Raw genomic sequence first — 21,074 nt, 5'->3', positions numbered from 1 at the left:
AGACTCTACTCTGAAGTAGGAGTTAATTTAGTCCCCCCAAAAGGCATTCCTATATTCAAAATCGTTCTCAGTCTATGGGGTGCGTACATGCCAAAAATCAGGTACTTGCGCCAATAGGAACTATGAAAACGATTGCCCCTTATGGCATTGCTGCGAGAACCGACTTTTGGAACCCTTATATTTAAAGGGATAGTTCCCCCAAAAATGAAAATTCTGTCATTAATTACTTACCCTCATGTTGTTGCAAACCCGTATAGACTTTCGTTCATCTTCGAGACAAAAATGAAGATCTTTTTGATGAAATCTGAGAGTTTTCTGTTCCTACATTGACAGCTACGCAACTACCACTTTGACACTTCCAAAAGTTCATAAAGAGATCGTGAAACTACTCCATTTGAATTGAGCAGTTTAGTCCAAATTTTCTGAAGAGACGCAATTGCTTTATATAAAGAACAGATTGAATTTAAGCTTTTATTAACATATAAACATTGATCAGCAAACATAAACAGAAGCTCAACCAAACCTGCTTGACGCGTGAGAACGAACCTTATTGGTTCTTGCTGAAGCTCAAACATGCTGCGTAACACGAGCATGAACCTCATTGGTTCTCACACGTCATAACTGATGTGTGTTGATGAATGTTTGTATGTGAATAAAAGCCTAAATTCAATCTGTTCATCATATAAAGCGATCGAGTCTTACAATCTCTTTATCTCTCTAAAAAGTTGATCTCTAATTCACTTTTTGAAGCGACAAATTGGTAGTTGCGTAGCTGTCAATGGAGAGACAGAAAGCTCTCAGATTTCATCAAAAAGATCTTCATTTGGGTTTCCGAAGATGAACAAAAGTCTTGCGGGTTTGGAATTAATGACAGAATTGTCATTTTTAAGAGTACTATTCCTTGTGTGTAACAGATGATACTTCAATTACATACATTACATTGATCTGAACAAAATATACAATTTAAAAGAACCATAGAACTATTCAAAAAACCTAATACAGTAAAAAGTGTAATTGATAGATTCTTTGCAGACCATAAGATGTTGATGAACCTACATTTTCAACACTCCTCTGCAAAAAACAACACCTGTTAAATGCTCACACAATAAAAAGTGTGTTTGACAGCCTTGTAAATAGTGAATGTGTTAAATGGAGTGTGACAGAATGAGAACGGGTGCTACCTTGTTGATTTTGGGGTGCGCACAGCGACTGTTTCCTGCACTGGGGTGCATCCAGGTGCTCTCTAGAGGAGCACACTCCTGTCTCAGCGAACACTTCTTCTCCTGCACACACCAGCCGCAGTCGAACCGGGGATCCGCTTTCAGACACATCCCACAGCTGTCCCGCATGGCGTAACACTTGTACAGGTGCGCTGTCGAGACAAACAGAGATAAAGAGAGGGATAAATATGCAGGCAGAGCAGAGGGCAAAACCTTGCGACCGCACATCAGATGAATTCTTCATTAACGTGCCAAGTTGCTTGGCAACCATAAACCATCTACAGTTGAGCTAATGAACTGTAATACTTGACTGAAGAAGTGTTTATTGTGCTAATTAGACTTAATAAATGTGATTATTTTTAAACCACCGGTGTTTTTTATTTTATATTGCGGTTACAGTTTTAGTTGTGAGTTTCACCTACATCTCATGAGCCTAAATACACCCCTTTACTGTAGTAAAATCATGCAAAGCCTTGTTTTTTATTTAATTTAATGCACTCAACATGACAATTTGAGATCGAAAAAACAGCTGAAACCATTCTTTGCTGGTCTTAGCTGGTTTAACATGGATGTAGCTGGCCAAACTGGTGTTCAGTTGGTTTTAGCTGGTTCTCCAAGTCTGACCAGCTGAGTTTTAGCTGTTTTTCAGCAGGTAAATGCATATGAATTAAGAGCATAAATTATGTACCATGTAAACACTATATATTATGGTATTTACATTATTCCAATGTATTTCAAAGAATACCGTGGTACACATCCAAATAGTACCATGGTGGCCTTTTGTTTGAAGCTGAAAGCATGTAAAAGAGCATTGAAGTTGAACAAACGAGTTAATCTACACAAACAACACCTGCTAAACTGCTAAGCGATCTGCAAAACTTTAAATCGGCATGTTGCCATTTGAACAAGAAAAAATGACTTGACTTTGTCCATCTGGAATTGACTGAATGATTGGATGGTTGTGTTTTGCTATTGGTGGATCTCATGTGAGTGACAGGTTGTCCCGCCCTCGAGCCAAGAGGGAGGGGGAGTTATTTTGATTAAAGATTACAAGGGCATGTGAATTAAAACAATTATAACAATAATGTGCACTGATAAATCATTTACGGTATAATAATAAATACTCCATTAACAAACAAGAATGGTCAATTTTGAATTCATGGTGACTTTAAAATGAGAGCACAAACACATTCTGCTATATTTTTGATCTAAAATGTTCAAATAGTTCCCTTTAAATGTCAACTGACAGGAAGAGAGATTAAAAATCGGATTATTTATGAAACAAAGGTATCACCTCTGCTACCGCTAGCAATTAGTGAATTACAGATGTTAAATTCCCATTGTAAAGAGAAAGATGGCAGATTTTTCATGGATCCCTGGAGCTTCATGGGACTAGGTGAATGTTCTGTTGCCTGGGTGTCTTAGACTGCCGCCGGACTTCAAAGGAGACAGCGTATCCATCCGTCTCAGCCTCATGCTAATCTGATTAGCCACGGCTAAGCTTAAAAGTAGCGCTGCGCTAATTAAACTGAACCAAATGAATGATTTAATTACATTAACATTTCCACTTTACAGCAGAGCAAAGCTGGGGTTTTTCTCTGGCAGCGTGGTGAAGATGGATACATTTATTGTGCTATAAAGACAGCGCTGAGAGAGAGAGAGAGAGAGAGAGAGAGAGAGAGGGAGGGAGGGGGAGAGAGAGAGAGAGAGAGAGAGGGGGGGGGAAATACAGCAAAAAAATATCTCAACATCCCAAAAACAAGATAGTTTAAGACTAGTTAGATAATATACACTGAATTTGTTCTTACACATAAATGTATCAATTTAGTGAGATTTACGCTTTAAACAAGGAAAACAATATATGTCATTGTGGTTAAAAACTAAATGTTTTTCTTTGCATATATTTTCTTTTAATATTTTATACAATGTTTATTCAAGCAAATTTATCTTGTTTTACGGATGTAGAAATATTTGTCTGAAAAAAAAACAAGTACAAATGAATGAATTATAAATACATATTATTTATTTATTTATTCATTTGCATGGTGCAGACATGCTTTCAAGACACCATAATCTCTTGTCAATAATCTCTTATATATATATACACTCACCGGCCACTTTATTAGGTACCCCATGCTAGTAACGGGTTGGACCCCCTTTTGCCTTCAGAACTGCCTCAATTCTTCGTGGCATAGATTCAACAAGGTGCTGGAAGCATTCCTCAGGGAGTTTGGTCCATATTGACATGATGGCATCACACAGTTGCCGCAGATTTGTCGGCTGCACATCCATGATGCGAATCTCCCGTTCCACCACATCCCAAAGATGCTCTATTGGGTTGAGATCTGGTGACTGTGGAGGCCATTTTAGTACAGTGAACTCATTGTCATGTTCAAGAAACCAATTTGAAATGATTAGAGCTTTGTGACATGGTGGAAGTAGCCATCAGAGGATGGGTACATGGTGGCCATAAAGGGATGGACATGGTCAGAAACAATGCTCAGGTAGGCCGTGGCATTTAAACGATGCCCAATTGGCACTAAGGGGCCTAAAGTGTGCCAGGAAAACATCCCCCACACCATTACACCACAACCACCAGCCTGCACAGTGGTAACAAGGCATGATGGTTCCATGTTCTCATTCTGTTTACGCCAAATTCTGACTCTAACATCTGAATGTCTCAACAGAAATCGAGACTCATCAGACCAGGCAACATTTTTCCAGTCTTCAACTGTTCAATTTTGGTGAGCTCTTGCAAATTGTAGCCTCTTTTTCCTATTTGTAGTGGAGATGAGTGGTACCCGGTGGAGTCTTCTGCTGTTGTAGCCCATCCGCCTCAAGGTTGTGCGTGTTGTGGCTTCACAAATGCTTTGCTGCATACCTCGGTTGTAACGAGTGGTTATTTCAGTCACTGTTGCCCTTCTATCAGCTCGAACCAGTCTGGCCATTCTCCTCTGACCTCTGGCATCAACAAGGCATTTCCGCCCACAGAACTGCCGCTCACTGGATGTTTTTTCTTTTTCGGACCATTCTCTGTAAACCCTAGAGATGGTTGTGCGTGAAAATCCCAGTAGATTAGCAGTTTCTGAAATACTCAGACCAGCCCTTCTGGCACCAACAATCATGCCACGTTCAAAGTCACTCAAATCAACTTTCTTCCCCATACTGATGCTCGGTTTGAACTGCAGGAGATTGTCTTGACCATGTCTACATGCCTAAATGCACTGAGTTGCCGCCATGTGATTGGCTGCTTAGAAATTAAGTGTTAACGAGCAGTTGGACAGGTGTACCTAATAAAGTGGCCGGTGAGTGTATATATATATATATATATATATATATATATATATATATATAAAGCTTGGGGTCAGTCTCTTATGCTCACTAAAACAGTTTTGCTGCTTAATATTTTTTTTAACTGATATAGTTTTTTCAGATTCTTTGATAATAAGCTCAAAAGATTGACAAATATAAATATATATATATTTTGTAACTGCATAAATGTCTGTCATGTTTGATCACTTTAATGCGTCCTTACTGACCCCAAACTAACATTAGAGTATAGACAAGTAATCATAAAATGACTTTTTTATTTGAATTACTTATGAATCAATTTACTTGTACTCCACCCAACCAAAGTGAAGCATTCATCAATTCTATCTTTTGAAACCGACCATATGAAGGCATCTTAGTAGACAGGATGTTACACAAACATTGGATCTGGGTCCGTCTTAATGCCTTCCTATCTCTGTGTACAATAGCATTTTTCAGATTTTGTTGACAGCAAAGAGATGGGAAAAAGAAGAACGGAAAAGCGTGCCACTCGTTACCATCACTCAAGGTGCTGAGAGCTACATTTGGCCCAGGTGTGGCGATCTATTGGATGGCCCTCCAGAGTCGCCATTCACTCAGCGCTCTAAATAGCTGCTTACCAGCCTGACACTTGAAATATTAGCAGCAAATGGACCTGGACTCGACCCAAAATGACCAAAGCGCTCATTTTGAGGTATATGAAGAGTCAGGCTGAGCCATCGAGATGGGGTAGTCAACCCATAACCACACTTTCTCGACTGACACCCTTTTCATTCTTTCTGAATGAGGGTTTCACACGGTTTCTCATTGTTTAGCGGCGGCGAGCTGCAGTCACAGCTCAGGAAGGACCAGATAAGCGGTATGGAGAGCAGTGAGGCCTGACATCCAGCCAAGCATAAAACGGCCCTAATTCATCTTCACAGAAGGGTGGATACTACAAAAAGAGTGACTGTAGAGAAACGGATGTGTCAGACTGAGGCGAGGTTTACCTTGGATATGGTAGGGGTTGTCAATGACGAAATCTCCATTCCACACAACTGATAGGTCCACCGGCAGGTCGCTGATGTCATTTCCTTCATAGTCATACTGCAGAGAGAGAAAGAAAAACGAAAGATAGATATGACTCCATGCTATTCATCACACATTATACCAGCCTCCATCAACTAAAATTCCTGTCATCAATTGAAAAAAGTTTATGTTTTACATGGGTGTTCAACAATCATCATGTGGAAAATATGGGTTTGAATATGATTCACAGCTTTTACCATCCCACTCTTCCTGCTTATCACCATCATTTTCTGTCTCCAAAGTGTGGCTAATCCACCAAAAAGACACAAAGGCACCAAAAAAACGATTAAATGACGCATTGAACAACATTTTCAGATCTGATTACTCACACTTCTTATCATTACTTCCTGTCCTCTCTCTATAGTGTTTATCCTCTAAAAAGAAGACAAAAAAATAGACAAAAAAAAAATCCCTGTTGGAAATCAGGCTCTTGACATTACTCAATCCCATTACCCTCACTTCTCACTAATACTTCCTGTCCTCTATCTATTGTCTTTCCATCTACGAAAGAGACACATTGTACTGTAGTGTTTATGCGGGAAATACTTTTATTTTTAGCCATAATTTCATGTGCACTCTCTACTAAACAGACACAGTCAACTGTAGTGTTTATGAAGAAAATGAGAGCTTGAATTTAGCTTGCAACATTTTTCGATTACGATTTCCTACACTTCTCACTATCTTTTCCTGTTGTTGTGTTGATAAAATCTGCTAAAAAGACAACAACAATAAAAAAAATGCCATTGCACTATGGTGCTTAATATGCAGGAAATACAGAATCTGATTTTTATTTCTGAACCAATTATTCCAGTTTCTAGTCATAATTTCCTGTTTTCTGTCTACTAAGGACAAAAAGACTCAAAATAACCAAAAAAATGTGGTCAACATTCAGCTGTGGTGTTCATGTAGGAAATTGGAGTTTGAATCTGGCTCGCAACTAATTTCCAGTCCTCTCTCCAATTAATAAAAAGACAAAAATGGCCAAAATATCACACATACAAACAAAAATATACTGCTGAACACATTCAAGCTCAGGAAATGAGAATTTGAATCTGGCTCGCAACATTTTCCGACTCCCGTAACCCACGCAGCTCAACACTTTTTTAATGTCCTCTCTCAGCTATAAGAGTTTGAATCCAACAAAATGTGTCTATCCATTAAAACGACCTCAAATAAAACAAACAAACAAACACACAAAAAAACAAACCTTTAACACAAGACAAAACAACACATTTAAGTGTGCATGCTGCCAATTCAACGTGACCATATTGTTGTGCAGCAAATCAGTGATTTACTGCACTGATCCTGACATGCAACTGGAGGCCGCCGGGATGAAGAGCGCTCAGAGAAACGCACGCAGACCGTGTTCCGGTGCACAGCTCGAGCTCAGCCCTGCTGAAATGGCAGCGAATGAATGAAACATGCTGGCTTATCTCGCTCCATGTAAATCTTGCCATTTAAAAGTGTATCCTTGAGAGAGAGAGCGAGAAAGAGAGTGAGACGGATAAAACGGAGGGCGCAACAGAGTGAGACGGACAGCGAAGGAGAGACAAGTCAGGATTCTCATCACGCAATTGTGAGACTGTCAGATCAATATGGGGGGAGGTGAAAACACTCCACCCTGACAGCAGCCTCCTCTCCACGGCCCCTCTCATTCACACACACTCCTTACAAGCACTGATAAACAGCAGCAGACATTCAGCACACTTACAGGCGAGCTTCTGGTATCAGAAACCGTCTCTTCAAGCAAAGCTACTGACTCAGAACCAGTGCGCAGAGAGAAATGCGATTTGTCTGCGCGCAGCCCTGGCCGTTTCTGGATGAGCTGAGGGGTCGGAGTGCGCATGGGAAAGAGGAAGCGAGACGGAAACGGGGCGGAATAGAATGAGGGCATGTGGGAGAGCTCAAAAAATCTAAATTACAGAGCGGAAGCCATTAATTTACACATGAAACAAGTGGCGGAGTTTAGGCGTGAAGCGTGTTGCTGGGACTTAAGTGAAATTGGCATTTCCAATTTGCTTTCTGACACATCTCATTTGGCTTCAACTGTCTCCAACATACACACACATGTGCACACACACACACACACACAAACACATAATAGTTGACCATTGAGACTTGAACATATAAAATACACGTCAAGCCAGTTTTGCAGTGCATTTCAAATGTGTTTGTGTGTAACATCAAAACAATTTTTGTGCAGAAACCATTTCAAAGCGGCAACCTCTCGTTGAGTGTATTAAAGGAATTGTTCACACAAAATCACCCTCATGGCGTTCCAATCCTGAATACCCTTGTTTTTAACCAATGAACAAAAAAAAGGGGGGGAAAAAAGAAGAGAAAACGGAGAAATTATGATTAAGAATGTACTCCATAGACACTTGTTTGTTCACATTAGTTCTGAGGTGAATTATCCATTGTCACTTTCAGTATTACTACAAAAGTCACGCAAAATGATATGCAATGTGATTGTTTCCAAAGAAAGAAAATGCACTACTAGACCATTATTTGTTATCTTTCGAAATGACAGGAAGGATTTTAAATTATCTGTCAATGTTTATAAAATGTAGCGCAACAAAACAAACGTTAAAGCGAAGACTAACTAGTATGGTGAGCATAGGACCGGTTTTGTTCACATTGCACATAAATCTTTTTTTTTTTTTTTTTTTTGGATCTTTATGACTTTACCCGTCTGTCATGCTGCAAGTGATGAAATCAGGTCCGTTTGTTCTGACAGTTTAGTCAATATCCGGTATATCCACATCGGTTGCTGCGGTACTGATTTAAGTGTCAGCGCGACAGCGAGAGTCTTACTTCTACTATAACTGAGTAGCTGTCACTTTGGAAAGCGAGGACGGAAAACTGAAAATTGCCTTTGCTCACGTCCATCATGACATCTCACCATGATGAACTCCCGAAGAGCATCAGACAACATAAGCATCAGAGGGATTACAGCACTATTGACACATTCATGCAAACACCGCCTCTTAAACCACTAACGTTCACTCATTGACCATTTAATAGATTAATGTTGCATCTGAACATACACTAATGTTTAAACGTTTGGGGTTGGTGCGTTTTTTTATAAATGTTTTTGGAAAGATGTATTTTATGCTCACTGAGACTGCATATATTTGATCAAAAATACATTCAAAACAGAAATATTATTACAATTTAAAATAATTGTTTTCTATTTTAATACATTTTAATGAAGGCCTAATTTATTACTGTGATGGCAAAGCTGAATTTTCAGCATCATTACTTCAGTGTCACATGATCCTTCAGAAATAATTCTAATATGCTGATTTGCTGCTCAAGAAACATTCTGAATGTTGAAAACTGTTGTGCTGCTTAATATTTTTGAGTAAACCGTGATAAAAAAAAAATCAGGATTCTTTGATGAATAGAACGTATAAAAAACAGCATTTATTTGAAATAGAAAACAAAGCTGTAGAAATAGAAATCTTTTGTAATAATATAAATGCCTTTACTGTCACTTTTGACAATTTCAATGCATTCTTGCAAAATAAAAGTATTTCTATGTAAAAAAATAAAAAAATAAAAATAATACTGACCCCAAACTTTTGAACGGAAGTCCAATTGAAACTGAAATGTATATCTAAAAACACATATTTTAATCAGATTTCAAATCCCATATATTTAATGTGGTTGGTTCAGATTACAAACAACTACTGTAAACCGATTTGCCACTTGACTTATGAATGGTATTAATCTGATTTCAAACTATGTAAATAAATGTAAACAGTTTTTAAAAAATAACAATTGCCGCGGTTAGTTACACACATCTAAACACATTTGAGTCGGACACGGCAAAAAATAAATAAATAAATCAGATGTTTGCTGCCTGTCTGAACAAAGCCAAAGAGTCAGTTGACGACTCTTTGAAAGGCACAAGGCCAAGGGTAAACAGCTAAACACCCTCGAGTCACAAGGCCTTTCTTTTGACAACTAATCATTGGCAGCTTCTCTCAGAGCTCCAATTTGATCAAACACATCCTCCACGCAGACCGCAGATGACCTCCACGCTTACAAACACACATTCTTCCCTAAGACGACATGTGAACCCTCACACTCCTCCTGCCTACGTCTCCTCACCAGCGCCCCAGCTCCATTAAACTTTAAAGAGCTCCAGCTGTCCTCCCACACATACGTCGCGTCTTTACAACGGTCGTCGCTGTTCTCCGAGGGCCGTCCGAAAACACAGCTATGATTTATTCATATCATCATTAACATGCCTTTGACATTACACTACGCTCTCACCTCAGTCAAACAATCGGCATATTCGATGCTAATCGTTGCGGTAACATCATGCGACTGAGGTCACGTGACTTTTGGTGACCACAAAATGGCTGGAAACAACTAAATGGTGCATTGTTCTTTACAAAAAGGTCACACGCAGCATTTATGGAAAAGGTGGTGGAAAACAACAGCCTCTGTTTGGTGAGAGAGGGCAGCGTGCGAGGAGCTCGGGGAGGAGCTCTGCGTCTACTTGAGACTGGATGAATAATAACGCTCATTATTCAGCCCGTGGTCATCATGGAGACATGGCGGAGAGTAATTAATTGCTTGTGCAAGTGTGAGTTCCCATGAGGCCGATGGAGGCCTCCAACACAAGGTGAGGAGAAACACGCACATGACCCAATTAAGAATAACCATGATCCGGCAACTTATTCCATATGCGCCAAACCTCACACACATGCATACGATGTCTTTAAAAAAAAAAAAGCCCCTCAGGTGCTGAGCTGACATGGCAGATGTTGATAAATGTCAATGTCTCCTAGACTGTGACTTACTCAATACATTCTTGTCTTTGTGATCACTACGCCCACACCATGCCATGGTTATGATGTATTTTCAAAATAAAAAATGTGCTAAAAATCTCAAAATAAAATATACTGGTTGTATTTCACCTCAGAAAAAGAGAATGAATGAATTTAAGCCTGTAACCTATAAAAGTCTATATTCTGCACAGTGACATTTTCATGACAATTACATACATTTTCCTCCCAAGTCTCATTACCATAATGCGCATGGACATTAAAAAAAAAAAAAAAATCATAATATTCTCATTGGTGATGCGGCTTCATGTGACGCTGCTCAGACCGAGATTGAGATTTTCTGCTTGTAATCGGGGGCGGAATTGAAAACGGAGCCAACTTTCGCTGTGTTTGCGTAGTTTATCACAGACGAAGTGTATTAAAGGAGAACTCCGGCGCAAAATGAACCTTTGGTCTAATAAAACATTGGTACCTAGTCAACCGTTCTCTGAGATTTGTTTTCATGATAATCGAATGTAAAGAGTTTTATCTCTAAAAACTGTTTAGCGAATAACGCAAGTAATGGGGGCATTTAATAAGTAAAAAGAAATCGCTAGTTAATACCACTAACAAGGCTCAAAATAGCCCCACACTAACACAGTAACATAATGAGGGTCCCTACATGCAAAACGAAGCATTGAGAACTTTGTAAGTGTACAGACCGTTTAATAAGAAGATAAAGATAAAGACAGTCCACTTCGTGTATACAGACAGGAGCCATCTTTGGAAAACAGTCTCGACTAATCAAACCACGAACGACGTGCTAAGTGAGCTGAACTGTATGAAGTTCAGTGAACTTCTGAACTGTATGAATGGCGTTCGTGGTTTGATTAGTCGAGACTGTTTTCCAAAGATGGCTCCTGTCTGTATACACGAAGTGGACTGTCTTTATCTTTATCTTCTTATTAAACGGTCTGTACACTTACAAAGTTCTCAATGCTTCGTTTTGCATGTAGGGACCCTCATTATGTTACTGTGTTCGTGTGGGGCTATTTTGAGCCTTGTTAGTGGTATAAACTAGCGATTTCTTTTTACTTATTATATGCCCCCATTACTAGAGTTGTACGCTAAACAGTTTTTAGAGATAAAACTCTTTACATTCGATTATCATGAAAACAAATCTCAGAGAACGGTTGACTAGGTACCAATGTTTTATTAGACCAAAGGTTCATTTTGCGCCGGAGTTCTCCTTTAAATGCAATTTTCTGACGTTTTCAATAAAGTGGGTCTATATATTTTTATCAGTGTTTTTTTTTATATAAACATGGCACAATTTAACATTATGGTTACATGAAAAGAGATTTTAATATTATAAACACATATTTGTGACATAGTCAAGACGATCTGTTGAAGTTCAAGTTGAGCATCAGAATGGGGAAGAAAGGGGATTTTAAGTGACATTGAACATGGCATGGTTGTTAGTGCTGGACGGGCTAGCCTGAGTTTTTCAGAAACTGCTGATCTACTGGGATTTTCACACACAACCATCTCTAGGGTTTACAGAGAATGGTTCAAAAAAGAGAAAATATCCAGTGAGGAGCAGTTCTGTGTGTGAAAATGTCTTGTTGATGCCAGAGTTCAGAGGAGAATGACCAGACTGGTCTGAGCTGATAGAAAGGCAACAGTGACTCAAATAAGCACTCGTTACAACCGAGGTGTGCAGAAGAGCATCTCTAAACACACAACACGTCAAACCTTGAAGCAGAAGAGCTACAGCAGCAGAAAACACACCGGGTGCCACTCCTGTCATATAAGAACAGCAAACTGAGGCTACAATTCGCACCAAAAATTGGACAATAGAAGATTGGAAAAATGTCTGGATTTCTGCTGCAACATTCAGATGGGGTCAGAATTTGGCATAAACAACATGAAAGCATGGCTCCATCCTGCCTTGTATCAATGGTTCAGGCTGCTGGTGGTGTAATGGTGTGGAGGATATTTTCTTGGCACACTTTGGGCCTCTTAGTACCAACTGAGCATCGCTTAAACTCTACATCCTACCTGAGAATTGTTGCTGACCATCTCCATCGCTTTATAACCACAGTGTACCCATCCTCTGATGGCTACTTCCAGCAGCATAACGCACCATATCACAAAGCTCAAATCATCTCAAACTGGTTTCTTGAACATGACAATGATTTCACTATACTCAAATGGCCTCCTCGGTCACCAGATCTCAACCCAATAGAGCACTTTTAGTATGTGATGGAATGGGAGATTCACATCATAGATGTGCAGCCGACAAACCGCTTTCAAGCTGATATTTCCTTTTCATTTTGATGTAATATATGACCAGGATGAACGCAATAAGTGTCAAGTGATTGCTTCAAGTATATCTGATTGTTCTTTACATGACAGAATATTTTATCAATCACTTTCATGCAATTTCAGCAGCATATTTTTTAAGGTATTTTGCCACTTATCAGGCAGTTATCTTTGTAAACGGCAAGGGAAAAAAATCCCCCTAAAAAGTGATTCAAATTACTCGTCCAAGAATGAAAGTAAAACAACTTTGCAGAAGACCAGGCTGGACTTACTCACTGACCTTAAAAGAGAATAAGAAAGCATTAAACTAACTTCTGAACGTGATAAAAGACAACAAGATCTCCACTTATTATGACTCCAGTTATAGTACCTGAAAGGTGTAAGCAGTTGTGCATGTACAATAGTCTGAGAATAGAGTAACATATGAGTTGTATAGGTCCTCTTTCTTTCTTTCTTTCTTTCTCTCTCCACCTGCATGCCCAAAATGCATAATTACCCTCACAGGGGAAAATGAATGGAGGCCAGGAATAGAGAGACACACCGGGCATCTCCCCAGCCTGCGCCCGTCCTCTGCTGGCAAGCCCATTGATCAGGGGGATGGAGGGAAGAAGGGAGCGTACGGATACGTGCGGGTGAGGCAGGAGACTCCGGGTCCGTGGGGCTGGAAAGTGCCGATGTTAACAAAACAGACCAGCTGCTGGAACGTGAGGAGGGAGGGAAGAAAAAACGCCGCCTTTTGTGTGGGTCAGTCTTATATAATTAGTCATTTTGATAGCATACCTGTGCGCCTGGGTAAAAATAACACATCAGCACACCGGGAGGGGTTTTAAACACACACAAGCGCATGCACACACACACACACACACACATACAGAAACCCAACACACACACACACGGTCGGAAACCTAACACAAACATGCAACATCCAATTTATTATTTTGCTCCTATAGTACGACGTCATTTTTAATTGTCAAAAAGTTTTAAAAAGGCAGTTATAAATCATAAATAATTTTTGTATATTAGTCTTAATGCCAAAAAGGTTCTACATAAGGAGAAATGTCTTATTGATTGCATAACACTTTTATGTTTAAGAAATTGCAGAGATTGTACGGGACAAGTTGCGTACGTAAATTTAATTCTTATTGTTAGTGGTTTGTTGAAATCACTAATTCCAAGTACTACTGATACTTGACTAATTTTGAAGAAGAAGAAAAAAAGAAGCTGTCATTATGTATTTGTAGCTCATTATGCAGAGTTGTTTTATTGGTGCAACTGCTGTGTCGTGTTTTTTTTTTTTGCGACGAGAGTCATTTTGTCAAGTGGCTGGAGCTCTTGAATTCAGCTCTGAGCTCATGGTGAATCTTCTTCCTAGCAGGAGCTCGGCTCCACGGGAGCGTGTGACACACTCTTAACCCCGCTGTGGGAAGCAACTGAGACTCCTCCAGTTATTCACCTCTCCCTCTCGCCCCAACATACCAAAGCTGCATCCCGCTCCCTTCCTCAAAAATGATGACCCTTCTCCTCCCGAGCTCATTTTCCCTCCTTCCTTCCTATCTTGTTTCCCCCCCTCAAAGTGTTTGGGGAGGAACTGGTGTGTTGAGTCTGAAGCAAAGCTTCTCTCTGCTGCACGGCTGCAATTCATCATCATTTTATCTACGACAGCTTTTAATTGGATCCTATCAAACTCTCCCGATAGTCCTCATTTTGCTGTAGACGGCATAGAGGAGATTCTGGATGAGATTTTTCTTCCCTTTCCCCCCTCTGTTCCTTTCCATCATTGTGTTTTCTCTGTCAGTCTCTCGTTCTCTCTCTCCGGTCATTTATCTGAGCTGAAGGTAATGTTGTAAAGCAGAGTCTGATACCATCAGCCTGTTCTGTTCATCTCCTGGGTCCTGAGCTGTGGCGCTCAGAGAGAGGGCTCTGTAGAGGAGAGCGACTTTAGGTCTCTTGTCTTGTCTTTTATACACCCATCTTCACTCCTTCATTTGATTTCCTCTCTTGTACATCTTTTCCACCAAATTTGTGCTGGTGCCAGAGCACAATCTGTGAGCCGTCTTGTGCTTACACTGACTTACACATCCCTCCCATAAACATCATATTGGTCTTGGTTTATGAGTCTAAAGGGTTACCCAAAAAACATCATGTCACCATTTTTTAACCCTCATATCGTTCCAAACCTGTATGACTTCATATCTTCTGTAGAACTGTTTTTGTCAATGAAAGTCAATGGGGTCCAAAAAAATAATATTGATAATGATAATATTTACATTTTTTCACACCAACAAATTGTGAAAATAAACAAACAAAGAAATAAAGCTGAGAAAGACGCGTATCTTGCACTAACAACGAACATCGTTTTTTTTATGCAGGATTTATTAATCTAGGATAATATTCATTTATAAATATACTTTTTCCTGTTTATTTATTTCTCTATCACGATAAATGAATGTCAATTTATATAACTAAAATGTCACAAATGTATTAGTATATGTAGTATTAGTATGTAGAAATGAGCATTAACCAAGATTAATAAATGCAGTAAAAGTATTGTTCATTATTAGTTCCTGTTAGGCATTGTGTTAACTAATATTAACGTATAAAACATTATTATTGTTTCTTAGTATTTCCATCCAGCATTTGTATCCCAAAATAAAAATAAATGGATAGAAACCTGACTCGTGATTCATCAGGATATCATATTTGTATCCAAATTAATGAACAATTAAAACTGTGGGGGAAAAAATGAATCTGCTACATCCGTTTCAATCCCTCTCATGCTTTTGGCATCACATTTGTCCAGTATTGCATCTCTTCTACAGACACACACTTTGAGAAAATGCATGGCTATCTCCATACATCTGCAGACAACTGGATATAACAACAAACCAAACAGAGTTTAAAAACCAGATAATAAGTTCTTCCTCCTTCAGTATCAACCTGCTAATGTCACTGATGTTCTTCCTTCTCAGCACATCTCATCCTAAGCTGTATATCCTTTGTTTACTCAATCGATTGAGTCAGGACTGCCCGCTTCCCTCTGCGTCCCAACACTCCGTCGTGCTTTATTAACCCGTCTCTCTATTGTCTTAAGTAGAGAGACAAAGGATCGAATTGATCAATCTCAGGCAAACACAATCAGCTCCCCCTCCCTAATCATACAACGCCAGCCATCTGCCCACTGCGAGCCTGGGATTCCACCTGCCAGCTGTTGCCTCCAATCTACCTGGCACGAGACTGACCTCAAACGACCAGCGCTGAGGAACGCCTCTTGCAATATTATTCTGTAACTCACGATAAAAGTGACCAATCCAGCGCTTATCTTGTACATCCATTTTTATGCCACTTCTGTGATGCATTCTGCATTGTTGTCGCCAATTCTGTCACCATGATAATATTATCTACAGCAGATAGCTAGCATAGCTGAGGTTTTGTCAAATTTGCAAAAAAAATCACTTGAAAGCATGTAAAATAGTGAACACATATTTTGAAATTCATCTAATATTTGACCCAAATAATTGTGTTATGGTAACGATATGCAATTAAAAAAAACATATATATTTGATTTATTTCATTTAAATTCAAATTGGTATTGGCAAGAGTATATCCCTGCAACTGTGGTCCCAAATGTTATTATTAATTCTTAAAAATACCTGAATGTCAATGGATTGGGAAATAATATTGAAGAAAGGCAGTACAACCCCATTATTTTATGCAAAACATTTCCCAACAATCCGTTGACACTTAGAGGCTATCAATCTTGAATCTACAAGGAAATTACTTCATGAACTGACAAATAAATAAATAAATAAATAAATAAAATATTCACCATTTTGTCAAAATTACTTTCCAAAATGGCTCAAAAAGTAAATACAGTTCAAAGAAAAGCTCTAGAATAATTTAGTTTTTTCGTTATCTAATGTATTGACATTCAGATATTTAGTGTGTCTTCAATATTCAAACACTTTTTGAAGTAATTTAAAGTAGCAACTCGGAACTTTAATGTTAGCAGAAAGTAACCAGATTATGTAATGTTACTACCAACACTGCATTTCTCAGAAACAGCAGTGTTATGTCAAAGCAAACAGTTCAAATCCCTTTGAATTCAACAAAAACCGTTAGTCAGAGTTTTAATCAGATGGGAAATTTTTCTGTGGACTGAATGAAAAGAACTGCAGGGGCTTTTGGTGGGTGATTCAAATCCGGCCTGCCGTCTGGCACCTCAGCCAAACCGCTTTAATACAAAAGTTCTTCGGTTCCGATTCAGACCGAAGCCTATTGACGAACAGTCATTTAATCTGTAAGGAGTGACTGTGTGAATGTCTAAAACAATAGTAACTCTTGATCTATCCTAAAGCCTGTCATTCCAAACATGCTCCTTCTTCTGGTAATGGAACTCTCACGCAGGGCTACACAGCACTCATGCTACAATCACTGCAAGCTAAGTAACTGATAATTGCTGGCATTTAATGGTGTAATTGCAGTGGGATCTTAACACGGCTGTAATTGCGGCTCTCATTAGGAGTGACAGGCTGTCTGGATACCCAGCAGCACAGAACCAGTCCCGGCGTGGTTCCGTCACCGGCATAAGCCGCAGATGACCAAAGTAAAGTAAGGGACCTAATCTTAGAGTTTCAGCTGAGATAGAGATGACCTACTGTTATCCATGATTGTTCAAGAACAACACATCATAGAATCATACTGATTTTGAGAAGTGTTTCATAAATGAACATGTTACTTTTTGTATCTGAGTTTCAAATGAGTTAAAACAACTTTCTAATTGATTCTTTGGAGAACAAAAGGAGACATTTTTAAGACTGCTCTTTTCCATGCAATTATGGGGGCTTAAAAAGCCCCATAAAAGTGGTTCAAATGATGTCAAATGCTCCATATTAAGTTTTCTGAAGTCATGTGAGGAACAGAGCAAACTTTAAGGAATGGAGCAAATAAGTCATTATAAAAAAAATGCTCTAATTCTAATCATATTTACAAGAGAAGTGGCAATGTCCAATTGAATCAATGCATGAATGAATTATTGTTTGAGTTGGATCTTATCAATGAAACAGTCTGATGTGGCTCTCGAGTTTAAGTTAAAGATTCAATCATCTGGTTACAGTGAAAACCAACTTAAATTTCAGTCTTATCATTACACATTCATATGGACCACTTTATCAGTCAATTTATGAAAATTCTCATTTTGTGTTCGAGAGAGGAAAGGATGACACGAGGGCAAGTAAATAATGACAGTTTTTAATTTTAAGTGAGCTAAACATTTGAGAAACCCATTCAGAAATGCACCAGTAACGCTTCCACCCTTCCTAGCAAAATTCGAAGAGAACAGGTCGCTTATCAGCCGGCAGTTTTTGGCTCTCGTTGACTGTTAAAGTTAACATCACTCTGGCTGATGCTTCCAGCTGGCGGAATAACTTCTCGTCAGCGACGCGCCAATCGCTGTTGATTTGAAACGGCTGTGACAGCAAACAGTCGATAAAGTCTTTAGCGAGACAGCTCTGTGCAAACTCTTAGCCGTGTAATTAGCTCCCCCTCAGTAACACCGGGAATCTCAACACAAAAGAGAAAGAGGCTGCGTCCTATAACGGCCATCAATAAGACATGGTGAGGAGTGTCACGGTGCCATCAAATACCCAAGCTTCCTCTCTCTGCCACTAATGACTGCCTTTGCAAAGCAGTCTGTTAAAACGATAACAAGTGGCACGTGTTTCATCAGGCCCTTATGGTCCACCAGTGCCTGCCCAGTGCCTGATGGGATTTTTGACAGGCAGACAAAATGTTGATTGGCCAGAAGGCAATGAGGGGGAAGGCTTGTGTCAGCAGTGCTGTAAGAAAATGGCCAGCTATTTGGACTAGCGTTTCTCCACCAATAATGACTTTTAAACAACTTGCAGAGATGTGAGGATTTAAGCGAGTCACGGCTTGTCAGAATGACTTTCGGTCCATTTGCCTGGGGTGCAGGTCCACTGGCCCATGTGATCATAAAATACACACGACACTCTACAGTAAGTTTGGCTAGAAATTCTTTCCAGTGGAAAGAAAAATCCCCAATGGGATCCCATTAGCATCTCAATTGTTTCTTCTAGACAGCAATGCAATCAAATGAAGAGTAAATTAAAGCTGTTAAATTAAAGTCTCCTATGCCAGTGCTCATATGTGTCTCTTTTCCTAAATGCTGCAATTAAAAGTCATCAATCAATCTATCTATCTATCTATCTATCTATCTATCTATCTATCTATCTATCTATCTATCTGTCTGTCTGTCTGTCTGTCTGTCTGTCTGTCTGTCTGTCTGTCTGTCTGTCTGTCTGTCTGTCTGTCTGTCTGTCTGTCTGTCTGTCTATCTATCTATCTATCTATCTATCTATCTATCTATCTGTCTGTCTGTCTGTCTGTCTGTCTATCTATCTGTCTATCTATATCTCTCCTATCTCTCTATCTGTCTATATATCTATCTGTCTATCTATCTATCTCTCTATCTGTCTATATATCTATCTGTCTATCTATCTATCTATCTACCTACCTATCTATCTATCTATCTATCTATCTATCTATCTATCTATCTATCTATCTATCTATCTATCTATCTATCTATCTATCTATCTATCTATCTATCTATCTATCTATCTGTCTATCTGTCTATCTATCTATCTGTCTATCTATATCTCTCCTATCTCTCTATCTGTCTATCTATCTATCTATCTATCTATCTATCTATCTATCTATCTATCTATCTATCTATCTATCTATCTATCTATCTATCTATCTATCTATCTATCTATCTATCTGTCTATCTGTCTATCTATCTATCTGTCTATCTATATCTCTCCTATCTCTCTATCTGTCTATATATCTATCTATCTATCTATCTATCTATCTATCTATCTATCTATCTATCTATCTATCTATCTATCTATCTATCTATCTATCTATCTATCTATCTATCTATCTGTCTGTCTGTCTGTCTGTCTGTCTGTCTGTCTATCTGAATTCTATAGAATTCTATGTTGTGTAACTAAGTTTAACATTGAGATTGAATTGAATTCTATGATATAATATAATTCAATGTTGAGTGCATTTTAGGAGAAATGTTTAATGAATAAAAAGTTTGGGGTCAAAACTGTTGCTGCTTAATATTTTAGTAGCTGCTTAATTTCTTTGACAATTCTTTTTATGAATAAAAAAGGTTAAACAACAGCATTTATTTGAAATAAAAACTTTTGTAACATTACACGTCTTCATTTTTTATCCATTTAACACACTCTTGATGAATAAGAATCTTACTGACTCCAAACAGTTTAACAGTAATGTAAATATATATAAAGTTTGTTTCTACTGTTTTGTTCTACTGTTCTACCGTACTTCTAAGGAAGAAAAAAAGATCTGATTAAACCAACTGACAAGTTGCAATCAACCATAGGCTGGTTTAAGCTTCTTCTGCTTTTTTCAGAAATGAAGTTAACAGCTAATAACTCCATTACATCTCCTGAGCTATGCAAAAACAAGGGCTTCCTTACTGAACAAAATAAACCTACCCAAAACAACAAACAACAAGCCTTTATCTTACCATGGTCTTCTGACACTGTATGCTGGTGCTGTTGAAGCGCAGTGCAGTGACACTGTACTCTTTCCCCTGGATATAGAAGATACACTCGTAGTTCCTCTGGCCAGACTGCGGCTGTGGAAGGTTCCGGGCCAACAGGGTGATGGGCTTCATGACACCAACAGGGATGTAGATTTGAGTGGACGGCAGGATCTGAGGACACTCCTGCAAAATTAAAAAAGCGAATAGTCTTCAGAAAATGCCCTTTTCTATATGTTTTAAATCAAATGTGAGTGAAGAGACTCCCAAAACTATGATATTAAAGGATTTATTTACACACATTTTATCATCTGTGAGCCGAAAATCATACATATGGTCACTTTGAGGGGTTATTCATGTTTGTAGCATACAATAGATTGAACAAAACAAAGCGTTTATATTTGTCATGTGTTTAGAGGTATGAAAGATGTATTTTTACACACACATAGACATAATTTGAGACTGCTATACAGAAAACATAATGACTTGCTATTATAATTTTGATAGATTTAAATAACAGCACTTAGGTGCATCTACAGAAGATCAAATACACTTTGATCTTACTACTTGAGTAAATGTGGCCATTCAGACATGGCAGTGATGCTGCTAAATCAAGAGCGAGCGAAGGCGAGGATATGAAGGATGCGAGGAGGACTTCAAGGCCATTGCCACCGTTGTCATGCCAACAGATTGGAAAACCAGGGCACAGAGAATGCAATTAAGCTTTTTGAGGGCGTGTGCCATTTTAAAGACTTGGCATTGGCACCCGAGTTATGATGCCAA

The 21,074-nt window shown here is 38.9% G+C and overlaps 1 protein-coding gene across 1 annotated transcript in view; it reads right to left on the bottom strand.

Moving 5' to 3' along the window:
* Positions 1 to 21,074, bottom strand: part of plxna1a (plexin A1a) — a 223,005-nt gene that overhangs the window by 58,437 nt on the left and 143,494 nt on the right. The window contains exons 10-12 of the mRNA XM_056257929.1: positions 20,277 to 20,477; positions 5,519 to 5,615; positions 1,182 to 1,372 (exon numbers count right to left, since the gene is read on the bottom strand). Coding sequence (XP_056113904.1) covers positions 1,182 to 1,372; positions 5,519 to 5,615; positions 20,277 to 20,477 — 489 coding nt within the window. The remainder of the gene's footprint in view (positions 1 to 1,181; positions 1,373 to 5,518; positions 5,616 to 20,276; positions 20,478 to 21,074) is intronic.

This window comes from Rhinichthys klamathensis, unplaced genomic scaffold, assembly GCF_029890125.1.
Source record: "Rhinichthys klamathensis goyatoka isolate OS25496 unplaced genomic scaffold, OSU_Roscu_1.1 h1tg000147l_1, whole genome shotgun sequence".
Taxonomy (NCBI): Eukaryota; Metazoa; Chordata; class Actinopteri; order Cypriniformes; family Leuciscidae; genus Rhinichthys; species Rhinichthys klamathensis.
The sequence above is the reverse complement of the archived record's forward strand: the minus strand, read 5'-3'. Positions and strand labels throughout refer to the sequence as shown.